The sequence below is a fragment of the Manacus vitellinus genome, unplaced genomic scaffold, assembly GCF_001715985.3.
Source record: "Manacus vitellinus isolate BGI_N305 unplaced genomic scaffold, ASM171598v3 scaffold_7_pilon, whole genome shotgun sequence".
Classification (NCBI taxonomy): Eukaryota; Metazoa; Chordata; class Aves; order Passeriformes; family Pipridae; genus Manacus; species Manacus vitellinus.
Genome location: NW_021940813.1, coordinates 22,688,302 through 22,708,844, shown reverse-complemented (window position 1 = coordinate 22,708,844; position 20,543 = coordinate 22,688,302). Strand labels below are relative to the sequence as shown.

The following is a 20,543-nucleotide window of genomic DNA, read 5'->3' as shown; positions in this document are numbered from 1 at the left end:
TCAGCCAGGTCTGTTCACCACCTGCAGACAAAAACCAAAAGTTTTTCTTGCCAAATCCAACATGCATCAGCACTTCTAAAAGCAGGAGGAACGTGCAACTGTTTCAAAAGAGCATCAGTGCTGTCTTTGTGGTTTGGTTAGAGATTGCAGGAAAACCTGAAATGAAGGAGTAAACAGGGGGAAGGAATGTAATCCCAGAGAGCTCTGATTCTCTCCTATGGATGCTGCATTCACAACAAGGCCGTGAGCATAGCCACAAGGATGTGCAAGTCTCCTGACATCCTGGCAGTGAAAACAAAAGACTCCTTGTAACTACTCCAACATTTGCCACACCTGTAGCAGTGTTCAAGGCCAGGCTGGATGGGACTTTCAACAACCTGGTCTAGTGGAAAGTGTCCCTAACCATGGCAGGTGGTGCTGTACTAGGTCATCTTTGAATGTCCATTCAAACCCAAACCCTTCTATGATTCTATGATCTGTGTAGGTGCAAGCTCTGACATTCTCTATTTCTGTGCATATGTTGTTAAAAATAAGAATTGTTGTTAATATTTCATTTATTAAAATACATCCTTTCTTTACAACCTTCGTGTTTCTTTACCCCCTTCCCCCCACTTTAATTTTAATATCTTTTTTCCTACCAAAAGCACAACCAATAAAACTGACCAGAAGATGGCAGAGCACATGCACAGACGACACTGTAGCACTTCAGCTCCTAGCTGATAGTTTAAAGGATGGATAAGGGGGGTTAGTAAGGTGTTTGATTTTGCTCTGAGATGAGGAATATCCTGATCCCTTGTGAAAGATGAAGAAAAATCACTTTGGAGTCTGCACCATTTGGATAAGTATTTGTTATTTTTTCTCTAATTTTCTCTGATAACATCTCCCCATTGCCCTATGCTGAACTTAAGGATAAAAATGGTTCTCAGCAAAACCTAAGCAGTGGATTTTTCAGGCAAACTCCTGTAACACTGACACAGTCTGAAGTGGGTAATGAAGAGAAGCGTTTGGACTCTACCTGGAATTCAGACCTGAGGGAAGTCCTGATCTGACCTCAGCAGCACCAGTGGAAAGTCTGCACCTGACAACTTCCACCCATGGCCTAAACAGATGTAAGTGGGTGGTGGAAGTGGCTTCTGCCATAAACTTGACTCTCAAACCATGGGAGACATGGACTCTGTGGACGTGTGCAACTGTCACACTGCTGGACTGCTTTTGGGGGCTGACTACTCCATTTATGATAGGGGAAAGAAATCTGTCCATATTGAAAAAAGATGGCAAAAAAGCCTATTCAAGTTCCAAAGTCCATCTTCCAAGATGATCCAGGCCTTTTATACTTGGTTATGAATAAACCAGGAGTGCTGAAGAGCTTGGGCAAGTGGTAATGCAGGGCTGTGTGGGAGGAGAGATGGATAGCAATGACGGAATAGGTCAGCAAGTGCAAGCCCTGGGCAGTGGCCTCCCTGTAGTCCCTGGGACACATCTGAGCATGGCCACAGTTCATATATTAGATTTGGCTCTCTCAATATATATTTTAGGGCTGAACTATAATCTGAGGCTTCAGTGGAGATCCTATGGGAATTCAAGAAGGGGTAAATGCCTTGGATAAAAGAAGGAACCAACGTTCCTTGCACTTCGTATAGGTATTGTACTGTACAAATAAAATAGACCAGTCCTATATCCTGAAGCTGTAGCACTTTATACCCATTTTGGAGGAGTTTTAAAGGGCTGCCAAAATGCCAAGCAAGTAGAAAATCAGAACTTTGCAATTAGAATAATGCTCTTAATGAAAACTTTGATATAAAGTTTTGGGCTTCATTACAATATTGCCAATGGCACTCATGATACACAACCAAAAGCCTCAACACAGAAAAGAAGAATTTTACCCCTCTCATTTGTAGAGCAGTATAGTCAGACTTAAACAGTAATTAGATATTTATTGTCTTTTAAAACTTCAACATTCTGCATACAAAAGTTTACCAGTTTACATATATATTTGATCTTTCTTGATTTGTATAAATTTCTCTTTGGGAATTAAGTGGACAAACAATTGGAATTTAGACAACCACAATTTTTGCTTTACTCTTGTAGGCTGAGTACAATTTTTATGACTCAGAACACCATTTTTGAGTGCCTAGAACTTGTGATAAACTACTTTTTAATAAACGACAGTAATAAATAATGTATTTGTCGTTTCAGGTATGGAACAGTATCAGAATAGTATCTACATGCTGTCAAAACAGTTATTGCTAATATCTGAATGAGGCATCTGGAATTCTTCAGGGATTGGCCAACACAGGAAATTGCATAAATGTGTAATGTTAGACCAATTTAACCACATCAGTTCAACCTTACCTGCCAGCATACCTTCCCCATTTTATATTTGGCTTCTAACATATATAAGCTACACTAGGCCAAGCTATGCTTAAAGAAACTGTCCATTCTACAAATTTAAACATGTATTTCACGGTTAGTCAAGAGGCAACAGACACTGTTAGTCAAAAGGCATCTTGCATATGGAGGCATGAACACAGGACACTTCCTTTTTTTTGTAGTAAAGGGAAAAGTGAGAAGTACTTACCAAGAAGAAGTCTTTAGACTGGTTAATTCAATGAGCTCCAGAAAGTATAAAATACTCATTCAGAATTGTCCCCCTGCAAAACCATTCATTATACTCATCTACTAGTAAAACAGCTGGCAAAGAGAGAGAAGAAAACTAAAGCACAAAAACCTGAATAGCTAAATGAGATTCAAATAGTTTTCTTAAAGTAGACATTTTCATATGTATTTTCTGTCAAAAAGGCAATCTTCATTCAGAGGGGTTGAGAGTTACACTGAGATGTAGCTGCCACAATGGGAAACTTGTCAAGGCAGATCTTTATCCTGGCTCAAAGCAAAGTTCGTGCATTCAGTTATTTTACCAACAGTTTCTGGTTGCTATTTTTAAAACAAAATTTAGCTGATATTGTAATAACGTTGTTCCTGCTTGGGTTTTTTACTTCACTTTAGTCTTGGCCACAACAGGAACTCAGACTACTCTTCTGATACGGTCATGCTGCTATCTGCATGATTGGGTGACTGAGAGGGAAGGGGCTCACCAAGCTCTGCATCCCATACCTGCAACCCTACTTCTCTCCTACCCTCCCCCTCTCAGCACTTGCTTGATGCTGAAATGGAGACACAGGGTTATTTATGGTAGGAGACCTGTGCAGTAACATAGTACTCAGGAGAGTGGAATAGCCCATCCAAAACCTTGATACCAGGGAAGTCTGTCTCAGACTGGGCTAGGCACCCTTGGGGAGCAGGCATGGACAAGCACAGTGAAGACTAAATGGATGCCAGTCCTGGTGAACAGGGTCAGGCTCCTTACCTGCCATGGGGACATCCTGGGTAAACTGCCAGCCTCTCTGGTGACCTCCAGATGGCTGCTTGGGGCCTCTGTGGTTTCCTCATTTTCAGGATGAGCATCTTGATTTGCTGTGATTCCTGTGACTTCTGTCAACTGGTTTCATGATTTCTTAATCTCATGTGGGAACTTGACTGCAAAGGCAAAACCAAAATGTTTATACTTGATGTTTGGATGGTATTGGGACTTTGAAGCATGTGTCACGTGCTGAGAGTAAGGTGTTCTTGTCCATAACACTGAGTACACAGCTATGAAGGCTCAGCTGCTGTTACCAGCCTCCACCTGAGCTCAGAGCTATCTTTCTTGCTGATTTAAGCCAAAATTTAGGAGATGAAGGACTATGGTCTTTCACCTCTCTGGGGGATATGGTGCCTGTGCAGTTCCTGGGGCACCAAGCCAAATGACATGCAATGGACAGTAACCTCCAGCACAGCAGAAGGACAGACAGTTGCTGTTGAAAGCAATTTCTGTCACTGAAGTGCCATTCAACAGAGCTTGTCTGACAGAGCCCTTGGTACAGGGGACAGTTTCATGGTCAGAAAACTAAATCTAGCTTCCAGTACACCTTGTGTTGGTTTTCATCCCAAGAAATTATTCAAACCTGCTGGAGCATGGGTTTTGGAGTCAAAACCAGCCTTCAGAGTTACAGATAGGTACCTACACTGGAGGAACAGGGTTTACAGGGAAACAGGTCACTTTCAGGGAATCAGCTGTTCATGAAAATGAGAAAACCTTGTTTAATAGTTCAAGAAAACTCCTCAACAGCAACCTTTTGCGATCTAATTAGATATGCAGGTGTTCTTGTCAGGGCTGGCTCTGCTAGATTTTTCAAGACATTAACAAAACCTTTGCAAATGCAAAAGGATCAGAATGGCTGAAAATAATTTTCCACCTCTAAAATGTACCTGTTTTGAGTAAGTGGGCAAATGCATTCAGCATTTTCAAAGTATTTAAAAGTTACCTATCTTCCATTATTGGTATAATTATTTTCAGGTACCTGCTGTTATTAAATCTTTTGTAATTGAAAAATAAAGTCTTCCATGTCTGGAATCATCAACTCATGACAATAACTTGGGATTAAATTACAAAAGGCATTATAACAAATATCACCAGACAGACAGAAGAATAGACTGAGACTAATAACTGTTAATGTTCAATTTGAATAGAGGCAAAACTGATGGATTTAAATTCAATGTCAGTATTTATTAATGTGTTTAGGTTACTGTATGTAACTACAGAAAACCCGTTATTAGAAGAAAAGAGAAAGGTGGTGATATGTGATATGAAAGGTGATGAAACAGGTGATATTTGAGGAGAAACAAGTGAGATACAACTGCAGTCACATTATGTTACTACCACTGAAATGATGAGTCCTTGCAAACTATATATTGTAAAGGAAGAAGTTTCTTGGGTTCCTATTCATTTGTGTCTGTAGATGTTCAGCACAACTCAGGCCTGGAAAATAGACATCAGTTTTCACCAACCAAAAATCTAACTTATTGCATTCTAACAAAATCCTCCAAAGCATGAAGGATCTGTTTCAGTCTGTGGGAGAAGAGGAATCTGGGTCCATTGTAATCCCTTGTTTCTCCTATGGCTTTGCCCCTGCTGGGACACGGGTTCTTGCAGTCACCTGCGAGAATGCACCTACTTGCATAGAACAGTTACCTGAGCTATTTTTGCTGCCACACATCCCTCACAGTTGAACAATTTGATATTACTTAAATTACGACCTTTAGCTAAGATCTTATTAAATTTGTTATCAACACCTCAAGCAATGTGAAAGGTCTGAACAATTAACATTATTTTTTATGCTACAACAGCACCGCAACACACCAGCACTTCCCAAACGTGGTGCAGATGTGATGTGTGTCCCATAGAATGAACTTTAATTCTGGCTTCCTACCTACAGAAACACAGGTTTTGTCATTGTCCAGGGCATAGCCAGCAGCACATTAACACATGACTCCTTCATCTTCAGTTTCGCAGAACTGCTCACAGTTCCCGAGTTGACCTTTCATGCACTTGGTATGACTGCAAAGGAGTCAAATGTATAGATTCATGGTGACTTCATAAAAACACAAGTAGTTCATAAAAGCTCGCTTGCAAACATGCATCAAACACCCCACCACTTTGGGAAATATGGTGCAATTCCTGCCAAAGTCCTCAATAACCATAGCAGTTGTAACTACAATTATTTTAAAAATAGTAAGCCGTCAACATTAGGCAGACCAGCATCATTCTACATCTTATGCTGTGTTTCCCAGCTATAACTGACAGCTCTTTGAGGGCAAATCGAGGCATAATCTGTAATTTCCAGAACAGCCATCGTACTAAGGGAAAGATGAACACAAGTGTGGATAAGAGGCAAAAATTAACAACTAAAGCATCAGTAATAAATGAAGTATTGTACTCTTGGTAGATCCTTGCAGTACTCCTTTTCCATCTGTATATAGTGCACGCTACTTACCTTAGCTCAGGTACTGCAAGACCACAGGCAGAATATGAGAGCTCTTCCTGGCTCTAACAGTGTGAGAGCAAGTAAACTGGTCCTAACAGATGCTGTCTAACCTGTTCCTACAGATTCACAATGAGATTCCACAGCTCACCCACGCAGCTTAATCTACTCCTTAATTAGCCTTACAATGTCTAGAAAGTGTTTCCTAATATCTAATCTGAGTGTCCCTTAGAGTGATGGGATCTCATTATTTCTTGTCCTCCTGAAAATGGAGAAGATGTCTTATTTTTATTACGTATTTTATAAATTTCTGTGGTTGTGTGTTGTGAGACCAAAGGTGAAATATTGGTTTTGTGTTTACATAATTGGCTCCTATTTACGTAGAATCACTGTTCCGGTTTCACAAGATTGCCTGAACTCTCATCTCAATTTATGGTCATTCTTCCAGTCTGGAATGAGCTAAATGCAGTGAGCAAACACTCTCTTCTGTCTTGCATGTCACTGTGGAAAATATCAGCATCAGAGGTCCTCAGGCTCACCTCTGTGGAGCTCTGCACTCCATATAATCTTTCAGTCAAGTAGTGCAGTTTCTCAACCAAATTTGCACCAAACTTACAGTAGTTTCATCCAGAACAGTGTTTGTCTTTCTGCTGCAATAAAAGCGTTATATAAAACGGTGTTAGAAGCCTCCCTTAATGGAGAGATCTGAGGTGTACTGAATCTTTTGCAGTTGCCCAGCCTGTTATCCTGTCCTTGGAGGAAACTGATGTGATTTGTCCCTTAGAAGAATTCAATGTGATTTTTTTTCCTGACTAGTGCAACTCAGTTTCTTTTCTCCTTGGTGGACTCAAGTAATTTGGTACTTTAAGGAAGAAAGACTTTCTTCTCCATTGGGCACAGACTAACATTCTTGGGCTTTTTTCCATTATCTCTGTACTTAGATCAGCTATTGATTTTCACATCATGTTTATCTTAATGTGCTTACTCCTTAGCTTTCTAGTTTTATGCCAAGATGGTTACAGTTCTTTATACAGATCTAGGTATTTCTGTGCTTCCTTCTGGAGGTCGTGAAAGAGCTCACAGTTTTAATCAATCCTCCTGCCCTTTCTTGACCTTGAGATAGTTAAGACACTGCCTTAAACACTTTGGGGTTTTATAGGGTTTTTAGAAGTAGCCTCTCTTTTAAAAATACATTAATACATTTATTTTCTTTTTCTTTTTTTTAATATATATATTCTCATTAATGAGCTCTGTCATTTTTACAGTTACTTTTATTAAAGTCATCTTCCATCTTTGTATTGCCAGCTACTTCTAGTTTATAGATTAAAATTAAATGCAAACAAGTGCACTCAAAATTGCTTTTTACATGTTCGTATGTATGTTGAAAATTTTCCATTAAACATTCTGAAGACAGTCAGGACAACCCATGTCCCATTAAGTACCTCTCCCACGTCACCTTTGGAATGTCAAAATCTACCTCTAACTCACAGCACTTGTAATGGAGATGACTCAGGTGTTTGTTCCATTGTCTCCAACCAGACCTCTGTAATACCCAAATGACTTTTACAGCAAAATTAAACATGGCAGGCATCATGTCTGCAGTATGATTCATAAACTGGATGAAAAGAGAAGCACCTCAGGGTCCAACTTGAAAGACAGATGGGATGCTTCATCAAGTGGAGATGTGATGATTGTTAGACAACCACAATGAGTGATGGGGTAGGGTTCTTGTTCCCCCCTCATTGTTACATCTTGTGGGGTTCATTTTGTCACCTTATAAATGGATATGAAGGATTATTTAATTATCACATCTCTTGAGAACATGAAGAATGGTCCATTGTTTGTGTTGTGCATTTGAAAGCCCTGCTTATCAACCTACTGACCCCGTATTTCACACTGACACTGTTCTTTCAGTCCAAAATGGTATTCCCCATGAGCCTTACACCTGGATATCATTACACTGCAGCTGACAAATGGGAGCAAGGAGGGCAAGACAGCAAAGCTGCCCAATTTTCACTCATGTCCCCTAGTCCACAAAGCACAAATAAAGACAAATAATTACACAAACATGGACTTTTGTCACTCTCTTGCCTTTTCTGTGTCTGCTCTCACTTGGCTCAACAAGAACATACATACCCACACCAGCTACTGCTACCATTGCCAGAGGGAGGTCCTGCCTTCAGCTGCCTCAACACCTCATACAGCCCAGTCTGCATTTTGCTTCAGTCCTCAAGCTCCAACGAAGTACAAGAAAGCCCTTAGCAGGAGTATGTAAATAGAATTTTGGTAGCATCTAGGCCTGAGGTTTTCTTTTGAAGAAGCAAATTTCACCCTGGAGCACAGGGGTAGGCTCCAGTGGGACAAGGGAGAGGAATAGAAATGCAGTGGACAGAAGAACCCAGGGAACAAACATTGGTGAGTAAACATTGAAGTTAGCCCACTGAGGGGTTATGCAGGTCAAGACCATCAAGATGGGGTAACTGACCTGCTCACTAACCTTCCTGCCCACAATCACTGCTGACTGCAGAAATACCTCACTGCTTTGCAGAGTTGTATTTCCAGTTTGTCAGCCTGGTTTGCTTACAGCACCAGCTATACAAAACCAGCCAGTACCAGCTCAAACCCTAAGAGATAAGTGGCAGGGGTCTGGTGAAGTTCAGTATTCCTCAGAGAACAGGGGAACATCACAGATTGGAGGAGCCTTGGAAAGGCCATCAGGATGGTTAGGGTGTAGAGCACATGATGAACTGTAACAGGCTGAGAGGTCTGGGTTTGTTAAAAAAAAAAAAGGAGCGAAGAAGAAAGAGTGTTTTATTTCAAATGCTGGTGTACATCAATATTGTACCTGACAGAAACACCCAGAAAAATAGATTTCCAATCCTCAGCCATACACAATCCACAACACAATACAGCAAACAATGAACATGCACATAAATTTTTTTCTGATGAGCAGCAATGTTTACATTAAGGTGAACTACAATCCATATAAAGCAAACCGCTATTTTAATTAGTTGCTGTGACCTGAGTAGGCCATTCTGTGGAACATATGGTTATTATTCAATCATACATTGAATATTTATTTGTGTCTCAGCTTTTGCCATGCAAGCTCCCTTGCTCCCTTACTCTTCTGAATACATCCAAAGGGACAATCTAAATAGCTCCAGTAATAACAAACTCCCTGTTGAGCCAGATGGTTGCAATACGAGGATTAATTGAAGTCCTGTCCTGCCCACTTTCATCATGGCTAGTGATTGTTTAGAATATGTTTACGAGCCTCTGGTGGAAGCACTTGAGTCAACAGACAAGAATCAAAATGGCAATATAAAAATACCTAAAGCAAACAAAAGACCCCACTGAGCAACCATTTTGTTTGGGGAAATTCCGCCATTCAACAAATTCAAAACACTACTCACAATCCACACATATGTGATTTAAAGCCAGGGATAATACAAATAGAAGCAGCACCATAACTTTAAGGAATCAGCTCTCAAAATAAATTTAGGAGATGTGGAAAAAAAAAAGTTTCTGTTACAAAATCTGCACCTAGGAAGCTGTCAGAAGGATCAGGAGACACACCACCACTACAAATTCAAGGCCATTTTTACCCAACGCAAGAACCTGGACAATTTGGTATAGACACCATATTTGCCTTTCTTTGCACATCCTTCTCCCCAGCTAACAATTCCAGTAACAAAATAAGTATCCTTATATCTGGTTACATGGGGGCCTCCACTGTCTCCTTGACAAGCATCTTTTTGCTCTGTGTCATAACCAGCACAGAACATGTTCTCTGTTATTGCAAAGTTAGTCGACTGCTTGCAAGTGTTCCTATTAACATAGGGGACTTCAAGCACTTTCAGTTTTTTGGATAGTCGTCCACCTTCAAATTCACGCCCAAAGCCACTAACCATCCCAGATCTTTGGTTCATCAGAACTTCATTAGCAAAGTCTGCTTTGGGAAGGCACGCTGCGATAATGTACTCCGAAAATGTGATAGGTTCCTTCAGCTTTATTAAGGCTATGTCATTATCATAAGTCGCAGCAACATATTTAGGGTGAACAACTATTTTTTCCACAGTATGCATCGTTTCAGACTGTTCTTTCTTCTCTCTGTCCACTTCACCTGTACAACATTATTAAAAGAGTCATTAATGTGGAGATAGTATAAGAAATTAAGAACAACCTTGATAGAGGAAGAGACTAGTATACCCATTCCTAACACTTAGCCTAAGCATTTATACAATACAAGTAAATGTAGGCAATATTTATTAGCAGCAACTGGATCAGTTTTGGTCCTGAGTTTTGGTCTACAGAGATTTTTGTACCAGTTTACGTAAAGGCACAAACCAAGCCAGCTAAACTAATGGAATCTCTTAAAGGAGCTTGAGCCTGACTTAGAGACGAGAACATGGTCTGGGTCAAGACTAAAACAGTGAAAAGATAAAGTTGTGTTGATCTAGTGTCCCAGCTCAGAAGTGAAGCAACCATAACCTGAGTTTGTTCCTTTGCCCTCTATTGAATGTGTCATAGATTTCCTGAGTGTTCCTGCAGGAACAAATGTGGATGATTCAGATGTGTCAGAAATGACAAGCTTTCTGAAAAAGCACTGCTCTGCTGAAAACATTGATAGCCATCAATGTTTATAAAACATTTATAAAACATTTGTTTTTAATCACTTCCAACTAGTTGGCAAAGAAGAAAGGGATGCACCATTATAATTTTCCACATCTGCTGTCCTTGTTGTTAAAAAGGAGGACTCCCACAGTAACAAGAAATTAGAAAAAGCAAAATAACAACAAAAATGTAACAAACCGTAACACATAAAATAATGAGTACATCTCGCACGACATTTAGAGCACAGAAGGTGAAGCTGCAACACATGCTCAAACATTGCAGAAGTAAAATAAATAACCCCTTACCAACAACAACTTTGATTTCTTTAGATTGGTTCATGCAATGAGCTGCAGTAAGTATAGAATTTTCATTCAGAATAGTTCCACCACAAAACTCTTCTCCCTCCTCATTTAGCAGCACAGCCTGTGAAATAAAAAAGGTAAGTGCAAAATTAAGAAGTGCAATTTAATGTGAATGAGCTATAAACAGGTAACTGATTTCTCTGCACACCACACATTTGCTTCTTACTGCAACACCTATGGGGCCCTCCAGGTCTCTCTTAATACTATATTCATGGGTGAAGAGGCTACAGATCAGCTTGTACTGCTGCAGAGTCTCGACTGTCTTTATGTGAAGTACGTTTGGATTCCATGTTACCGCGCTCACAGTACTTAGTACTGTCTTTTAGACACTGACTGACTGACTGACTGTGCAGCCCCCAAATCACCCCATCCCTTGGACTCAACACCCCCAAGAATTCCTGTCCAAATTCTGTTCCTGTTTGTCTCCCCCTTACTATTCCCAAATACATTTTGGAATGTATTTGGAATTCATTTTGGCTGGCCCAAACTCAAAAGTAAAACACAGAAGTGTATTTCCAAAGTAAAACACTCGCTTTATCTGACATGTTCTTGGGTGTGTTCCCTGAGTGGATGCTCTCAAACAGAACCAGACTGTAACATGCAAAAATGGCCTGGCAGACCACCATGACTCAAAAGCCCTGTGTGGGAATAGGTTAGGCAGCTCCATCTAAAATGTCACAAAGCCTTTCATTTTGACACTTTAAGGCCTCAAGTTGCAGAACAGCACATCTAAGTGCCCAGTTCACACAATTCAGCTACATCTCACTACCACTGGCAGTACACGGGGAACATTCAGAAGGCAGCCAGAGGAAAGAAGTCACTGCACACCTTCCCTCAGAAAAACACTCTGCTCACATGCAGGGCACACACCCCAGACTTACCTGCCACGGACATTCACCGAGACGGCATTCATCCCCACCTACTATCCTGGTATCAACATATGGATTTTTGCTGCTTGTTCTGTTTACAGTCTGGGGGGTTGGGCTTTCTGTAGTAATAACAATGTCGTCCTCTGAGCTTGTTTCGTTTGTGGGAGGGCCTTCTTGATCACTCATTACACTGCTATAATCAACAGGTAAAAGAACCGACCTTTTCTTTCTTCTCACAAAAACTTTTCCACAGGGGTATTTTACTGTGAAGAGAAGAATGTCAAAATTGGAGATGGACACAAACCCCACAAGAGAAAACTCCTTGGAAACACCAAGGAAAATGAGTGAAATAATATGGTTCACAGCAGCAATGTGTTATTAGTTATAAAGGATATTAAAACCAATATCACGAGCCCATGTTTGACCCCTCTGTCCAGGACTACCAAAATAAAACAAAAATGAACAAATGTTAATAGTACCAATGATAATTATCTAACATCGTCAGTTTCTAGCAAAGTAGTAAGTTTTTGCAAGCAGATATTTTATATGGCATGTAAGTGTTTAAGTAAGTGAGTTATTACTGCAATCACTTTTCTCCTGTCAACAGCAGAATTTACTGTGGTAATTCTGTGAAACACACCTTACAAAGGGTTCTAAAACAGCCAGATATCGATCAAGTCCATCACATCACCTCACAAATGGAAGGCTTTGGAAATAAAAAACAGTTGGACTCACTGTTAAATCTATCTCATGTAGAATATTGATGTTTCAAAAGACATTCTTCAACTCTGAACCAAGACATCCCTTGACTGTGAAAAAAGTCTCACCATAATTGTTATTGGTTTATCATGTGGCTTCATACCTGTTGAAACACAGTGTTTGCCATCCTCTGCTAGGACATACCCATCTGCACAGGAACACAATACATCCTTCTGTCCATCTTTTTTGATGCTGCAGAAATGCTCACAGTCACCATTGTTTATTTTGCAGAACTTTGGTATGACTAGGAAAGAGATGGTTGGAGAAAAACTGTAAATAAACACTGACTTCACAGAAGATCTCAAACTTCTCCAAAACAAAATGCACACTTAAAAGGGATCTGTCTCTACATCTGCAAAATATCTGAAGTACATCTTAGGAATAACATGAGTGGTGAACACCAGCTTGTGCCTTACAAGGCAGCCACATCCACCATACAAAACGTACTTGCCAAGTCCAAGTGGGCCCAGTGGCCATGTCATGGTGAGCTTAGAAAAGCAGAGACAAGCTGTCAGGGGAAAAATGAATAAAATACTAATAGAGAAGATACTAGTAAACCCTCACACGATTCCTCCCTCCTGCCCTAAAAATCTCAACTCCTCATCACTCCCCTCAGTCTCAGGCCTGAACATCAGTTCTGCACCCTCCACTCTTACTGCTGGGCTGCTGATACACCCTCCACCTCCATTGGTGGGATATTGTCAGGGAAGCAGCTGTATGCCACAGAAGTGAGCCTCAGGAAGGATTTTTATGCAAAATATGCTTCCTTGCAAACCTGAAAAAGTCTCTGCATTGTCTGCTGAAATCTGTTTTCTTAGTTTTTTTCTGGTGTGAGCTAAGCAGGGAGGCTGTACTTCTGAGCTTGGAATAAAGGTTTTTTGACATGAGTTATAAGAATCATATGCTTCTTAGTTTTATCCACATGTTCTGGGGATTCCAGTTCATGCAGACAGGTTCCATCATAATTAGTTCACTGCCACAGTTCTCCAAAGCAGAAACTTACCGAATTCACAGTTCTTGCCTTGATAACCATCCAAGCATGTGCAAGTGTAGGAACCAATTCCATCTTTACAATGGCCACCATAGTGACAAGGATTTGGGCTGCACTGGTCCCCATCTACAAAAACAAACCAAACACCAAATTGTTCTAAGAGTGCAAGTATTTCCAGTGAACTCTGAAGGGGTGTCAGTTTTAAGAAGTCACCTTTTATCCTTCCTTTTAAAATACAGGTCCTGTGAGTTGCCACATTCCAGATGGAACAAACCATCTAACTGCAGTCTAACTGCAATCATTCCAAACCTGCAATGATTCATACACATATCCTCACTTTTGCAATCTGTTTTTGGTGGGTACTGTATGACAGTGCATACACAAGCTTTTTTTTGTAGAAAGATAAAGTAATACATTGTAGTCAAGAGCATATATAACTTACAGTGAAGCCTGTAAAAGCAGATGGGACATTTCTACATTGCAACTACTGCCTAAAAAGCCTAAACTTTTATTTCCTTAAGGTCAACTTATCCCTTCTGAACATCTTTTGCCTGTAGAGCTCTCCATTTAAGACACAGCCACCAGCATATTAATCAGAAGATAATAAAACCTCAACACTTCACAAAGCCCTGCAAAATCCATGTTTTGTGCTGCTTAGAAGCACCAAAATTTTCCCATTGTATCTGGTGAGGCGTGAGCTTGAGCCTCAAAATATCAGCTCTTACCTCACACTGCCCACATCTGCGCTGGCATCTCCCACATTTGAAAGGTAGTTCTGCAGCCTTTCTTCCTTTCCATGACCTAGACAATACTGGCTGACCTGACTCCAGGGCCCCAGCCACAATTATGTCACAAATTCAGTTACCTGGAGGACAGGGAGGCTGCACTGTGTTTGGAGACACATTCCATGGAGCAGCCCTTTCTCCCATCCCCACAAAGGTATCTCACTCCTGCACTGGTGCTCACTGACACGGTCTTTTCCATTTAGTGTTCCCTCGCGACATGTGTTCCCTGGGCTGCACTGTTTGATAAGAAAAGCAGGATATTCAGAAGAGAGACACTTCCTTAATATCCTTGCTTTAGATTTGTTCTTTGAATTTCTGTGTTTTACCACCTGTTCTGCCCCCCCTTTGGAGCAGCTGAAACATCAGTGCCCATTGAGGAGACAATATGCAAGAAACTACTCATCCTAAGGATCCAGCTTGCTGCCTGCATGGTGTTTCTGGACTGTGACCTCAGCTGCTACAGCTCTACTTGCCACAGGGAACAACTGATGGGCTTTGCAGACTGTGCAGACTGCACTCACACATCACCATCCCTTCTGTACCTGCATGTGCCCAAAACCAACAGATCTCCAAATGCTCCAGCCACAGCGGCATTGAAAACTGATGTCCATCCTCAAAAGAGGGAAGGCAAGACCAATATTAACCAAAAGAAAGACAGACTCAAGGCCTGCATCACAGATTCTAGTTACTGTGTCCTCTGAAGTGCCAGAGTAGTGAGTTTTATGTCAATGTTGCACAAATTCCCCTACTAAAAAAGGAAGCTAGAACAAATTGTTCTAGTAACTTGGCTGAGGGTAGCTGTGGTTTTCAATACTTCTGAACACCCATAAAGCATTTGTGAACTGTGGTTTAAAATGTATGAAATTGGCATTTCCGCTAAGAGCTCTGGCACTGATGTTCTGCTGCTTGTATTCTCATGAGAAAATGGTTTGCAATATTCCAATCCAGTTTACTGCAACACTGACGCAAGCTTTCCTTGAAATTTCAGCCTGTAGGTTGTAGAGTTCTTCCCCTGCTTAAAGGATTGTGAAAGTCTGCATCTTCTTTGTGGTAACTGTTTTCAATTCTCTGCAGATTCCAAAGGACAAAGTTGAGCTGTCTTTGGTCAATATTTTTGAAGTACTCCTCCTAAATGCAAGCTGGACACATACTTTCTGTAGAACATGTTACAAAGCACTAATACATTAAAAATCTGTCCTTGCATAGTGCTTACAAACACTAGATAATACGTACAACTCACACCTTTAGAAAAAAACTGAAAAGATTGTTAGGTAGTATTTGTTGATCTACTGGCATAACTTCGTTGAATTCCAAACCGTTCTGTAGAAAACACATCCCACAAAATGCTCTATAATATAGGAATCAATACCACTCTGGTATGGAAGGTGACAGGAAACAGGTAAGTAACTGTGAGATACAGTTTCACAACTTAATGTTAGTTATGGCATTTAAGCGACACTCTCATCTGTAACTCTTTGTATCCTGAATTTTCCCATCTGGGGCTGCCTCTCAGGAGGAAAACTGTTTGGCAGAGCCACACAGACAGTTTCTACTTGTGATTGTCCTTGGTGTGCAAAGAGCCACTATTTTTTTTGAGAGGACAAAGATCAGCTCAGCAACTGGAGGCAGCTGAAACCTGTCTGCAAATGAAATGACTGGGTTCAAGCAAAAGCACTCAGTATATCAGATTCTTTTTTCAGAGGAAACACGATGTGAGGGTGTGCTGGAGTGAAAAGAGATGAAGCAAGGGAGCAGGAAGGGGTTACTTAAGAGGTGCATCCTTTCAATCCTTGCAGTGAGGAAGTTTAATCCACTAAACAAACACAAAGTGTTTCTTACCTACATAGATGTTCCAGAATTCCTCCTAAAGGTAGGTGTGGAAAATGGAGAATAAAAGAAAACAGAAAGAGTTGAATGAGAATTACTAAATTCCTCAGAAAAATATTAGACCTTTCATACACAGGATATTTGCAGCTAACAATTGTTAAAAGAAATATTTAAGTGATAGGTACATATCTTGCAGCCTGCTATTGCCATTTAATAACTTAAAACCATATTGCCCAGCTGTACAGAAACAAGTCTCATGCATTTTTCAGAAATGTCTGGAAGTCCTTAGAGATACCACAGTGTGACTCAGGATAAGCCACTTCATTTCTTGCATAACTGTGTCTTTCTATCAGTTTTGACTGAATTTACTTATTTTCCCATAATGCCAAATTTTCAGTCTCCATCCCCACCCCATACTCTCATCAATCACAACCTCATAAATCCTGACATTTAAAAATATTTTGTCTGATTTGTGTTCTCCTTTCCCTCTGCACTGAGGAATCCAGGTATGCTGTCTGTCCAAGACAGTCCTTTCCAGTGACATCTGGTCACCAGGTAGAACAGGCTGTGCTGGTTCTGCCATAGTAAGTCAACATTTATGCTCTGAAGTACACTGGCAATGCACCCATGACATCTCAGTGCCACTCCAAGAACATTCTGGCCATCAAGTAATACTAAAGGGAAATGAATCTGGCCGTAACTCCAGTTCCAGGGTTGTTCTTAACAGCCACATAGCTACAGTTGATGTTCCCTATTCTCCTCCACTACTAAGTCACTTCAAGTTTTAAAATACCACCTATTCTACTGACTCCAGTCTCCACAGCTGCCCCATTGCTTTAACTTTCCCTTGAGCTTGGGAACAGATCACATTTCTGTCTTAAGCAAGCCATTGGAGTAAGGTAGGTGACACAAAAGTCACAGATACAAACTTCATTCCAGTTAACAGTAAGGTATTTAAGAACTGTCCACAGTATACATTCTCTCAATTCAGATAAAGATGATAAGCACTTCAAAACTGCTTAAGTTCAGTTAAATTCCCCCATGAAGTTCCATGTCAGCATTTGCTTTCTCAGACTTCCAATGGATTGTCTCGACCATAGTCATGGCACTCAGCTATGCCACCCAGATAGGGTGAACATATTTCCAACACTGATAGGTAGCATCAAAGCCTTTAAAGGTCAAATGCCTCTCAGTGGCAATTAAACAGATCAGAACAAGTAAAAGGATGGAGGCTTTAAGATGGGCTGGCAGACATTTATGCCTTAGCAATTCCAACCACAATCAACCACTATTTTTTCTTTGTGTTAAGGGATTGTGAATAACTTGTGAGTTTTGATGCCCAGCTCAAAAGACTTGAATGGTAATTTTTAAACATGAAATGTACAGATCTATGTTTCATATTATTTCATCCTTACAGTTTTCTCATTGTCTTCAAAAGCTTCTCTTGCTTCTTCTTTTGAGCAGCGCTCCTCAACGCATTCTCTTTCAATATTCCCTTTCTTCAGCTCCTCTAAGAAAGAGTTAGCACGTTTTGTTCTTTCCAAGAACTTGTCGGCATTTTCTTTCTTGATGAATACTAGATAAAAGAGAAAAATGATACAGATGGGTAACATTTGGTGGTGGTAAAGAGTCATTAGAAATAAGTGAGGTAGAAACAAAACCAAAACAGACCCTTTCACCCCTCTACCAGTACATAACGTTACCTGTAAAGTTAGTCCTCACACAGGCTGATACATTCCAGGATCTCAGAGCAATCTCTCTCTGAGAATCAGTAGCCCCAGGACAAAATGTAGGTCCCCAAAATTCTCTCCTACTCCAGGGAGATTGCATTCCTCAATTTTGTTTTAAAGTTGACCATCAGGCAACATAACTGCCTGATCTAGGGGCTTGTGATGCAGAAACTAAATGCCACACAAACTCAAGACAAAGCAGTGTATCTAGTAACAGACCGGAAGAGCCCATGTATGAGTTCTATTGCCCTTCACCACCCTAAATCCTACTGTGCTGCACTGGGATCCTCTGCCCTCTTAACAGCACCTCTCAAGTGCCTGTAGAAATGTTCCTGCTTTACTGATATGTGTACTGATAAGGCAGCTGCCTTCTAAGATTTAACAAAGGCAGAAGTAAATGAACATCAGCTTTAGGAGGAAAGTACAGCCTGAAGTCGGTTTGCTGAGTTGTTTTTATTTCTTAAAAGCTTGGTGTGACAGAAGCCTAAGACCTGCTGCTTTCAAGTTAAAGATGCAGGTAGCTGTTGATTTAAGCTGGAGAGTCAGAGGTGTTGGACTCATCTCAGGCATGTGGCTATGTGAGCAATAGCATTATTCTCCAGTGACTTGTGCACATATTACCAGGCAGGAAAAACAAAACCAACACTGGATGAAATAAGTGGCCAATTACTCTGTAAAAAGCATATGTTCTAGGCAAGTGTGAAGAGTTTGGAAGTTGGCTTTTAATCAAGTTCTACCATCTGGAATTTACACCAAAAAAATACTTTCCAACCACAGTGTGGAAGACTGTGCTACAGATGGGACTCAAGGACAATGCCTTATGCTCAGTGCACAGCTTGCACGTACGTTCAGGAGCACCCTTCTTGCAGCTTAATTCAATAATAAATAAATTGCTGATAGTAATCATATACCCTAATATCCTCCAAGTGAACGGAGAGGTGACTTACTCTGCTTTCATTGAAATTGGTGGATCAGCCAAACGGAGACAAATTCCGTTTGTGCTATTTATATTAAGCAATCCCATCCTTAATTTCAAGCCCTGCTTACTTTAAAACAGTTCCTCTCAAGGAAGGCTTGCAGAAAGTGCTTGTAACTTGCAGCTCAGTGACTGTTAGTTCATTCACCTGCTATCTTATTTGCCCTTAAATCCCTCTCTGCAGTAACAGGGAAGTGACAGGACACAGCTGGTGGGGTTATCGCCTCTATATTCCTTTGCTTTCACACTACCCACATAAGAGGATGTTTTTGTAAACTTGAACTAGCTTATCAGTCTTCTGAGGTTGGTCGTTCTCTTTCCCAAGCTTTCTATCGTGCTTCCTTCTTCAGAGACACCAAGGAGCAACAGGCACTGGATAACTGAAGCAGGATGTTCCAGAAATATGCTAAAGACTTGTTTTAAATTGTAAGTGGCCTGAGTCACCGAAGGCAGAGTTAACAACTTTTGAAAGGCCACTTCTTGATGCTGCCCTGGACTTTGGCATTGAGCATGGTGGTGGCACAAACAGAGGAGTCACCTCCACGGCCAAGCACACCCAACCAAGGCTTGGCCAGGCTTCCCTTCACATACGTGAGCACCTCAGGGTGTGAGGGCAGCTGTGCTCCAGTTGCAAACGGTGGGGAGGGACAGCAATCCCACTTTCCGGGGGAAAAAAAGGGAAGACGAAGCATCCCAGGAAAGTCCCCGGGGACGGCAGCGGGACTTAGCATCCCTGGGGTCTGGCCCCCCGAGATGCCCACAGCAGCTCCCTGTCCCCGAAGCGCACCTCCCGGCGGCTGCCGGCGCTCTCCCGGTGAGCGCCCCCGGCCCGCAGCATCGACCTTTCACCGTCTCTCGGCCCGGTAGCTCCTCCCCATCCCCGAAGACTGTTCCGAAGAGAGATTCCCCCATCCCAAAAAAATGAGAAAGGTGCCGCCTTACCGCCTTCCTGAGCGCGGAGCTGGCCCGGCAGCGCGGCGCAGAGCAGGAGGAGCAGCAGGCGGCCGGCCATGGCAGCGCGGAGCGCCCCGCTGATGGCCCCCGGGGACGGGGCACGGGAGGGACTGACGGGACGGGACGGGACGGGACGGGACGGCGGGAGCCGAAGTTTTCACCCCCTAGGGCGGGGTGACACTGAAGCGGCGGTGCTTCTCCCGGCCCAGAAATAGCGGAAGCCTTCTCCCGGCCCAGAAATAGCGGAAGCGCCGGGGCAGGGGGAAAGCCGCGGCGGGATTTCTCACTCGGGGGGATGAGACTTTTCTTTCTTTTCCGTTTTTTCTTTATTTTTTCAAAGCCCAAGGCCGCAGCCTTTTTTTTTTCTCTCTCTCTCTCTCTCTTTTTTTTTTTTTTTTTTATTTTTTTTTTATCTTTTATTTTGGAGGAGGAGAAGTGACTCGCCACTTCAATAAGCTGGTGCCGCCCTGGCCCGGCTCTGGGCTAAGCCGGGATCTTACCTCAAAACAGCCCAGCACCCTTGGCAGCTCCCACCCGCGTGTCCCACATCCCAACCCCGTAAGCCGATGGTTCCGCACTTTGGATCAGTGACCTCGGCATGGTGCTCGCTGGGAGCTGGCCTCAGTCTCCCCTATCTTGTGGGGGAGTTCATAGTGCGCTGTGGAGCCCCTGTCTTTGGTACTTCCAGAGCCAGCTGCCAGGTCTCCTTCATCTTCTTGGCTTGCTTAAACAGGCTGTTATATTAAAAATATATCTAAACCCCAGCTTGTTCTGAAAAAGTCACTGTGCAGCTATATTATTACTACTGACTTCTT

At 41.8% G+C, this 20,543-nt stretch overlaps 1 protein-coding gene and 1 pseudogene across 1 annotated transcript; both read right to left on the bottom strand.

Annotated features, from left to right (window-relative positions):
* On the bottom strand, positions 1–5,424 carry LOC108641575 (annotated as a pseudogene).
* A 3,231-nt stretch (positions 5,425–8,655) lies between these two features.
* F10 (coagulation factor X) lies at positions 8,656–19,849 on the bottom strand. Its single transcript, XM_018084280.2, has 8 exons — positions 19,717–19,849; positions 17,484–17,644; positions 16,081–16,105; positions 13,469–13,582; positions 12,569–12,709; positions 11,719–11,969; positions 10,781–10,898; positions 8,656–9,984 (listed from the first exon to the last, which is right to left on the bottom strand). Exons 1-8 carry the CDS (start codon positions 19,784–19,786, stop codon positions 9,443–9,445), a joined length of 1,422 nt encoding a protein of 473 aa, XP_017939769.1. The 5' UTR covers positions 19,787–19,849; the 3' UTR covers positions 8,656–9,442.
* Positions 19,850–20,543: the final 694 nt, after the last annotated feature.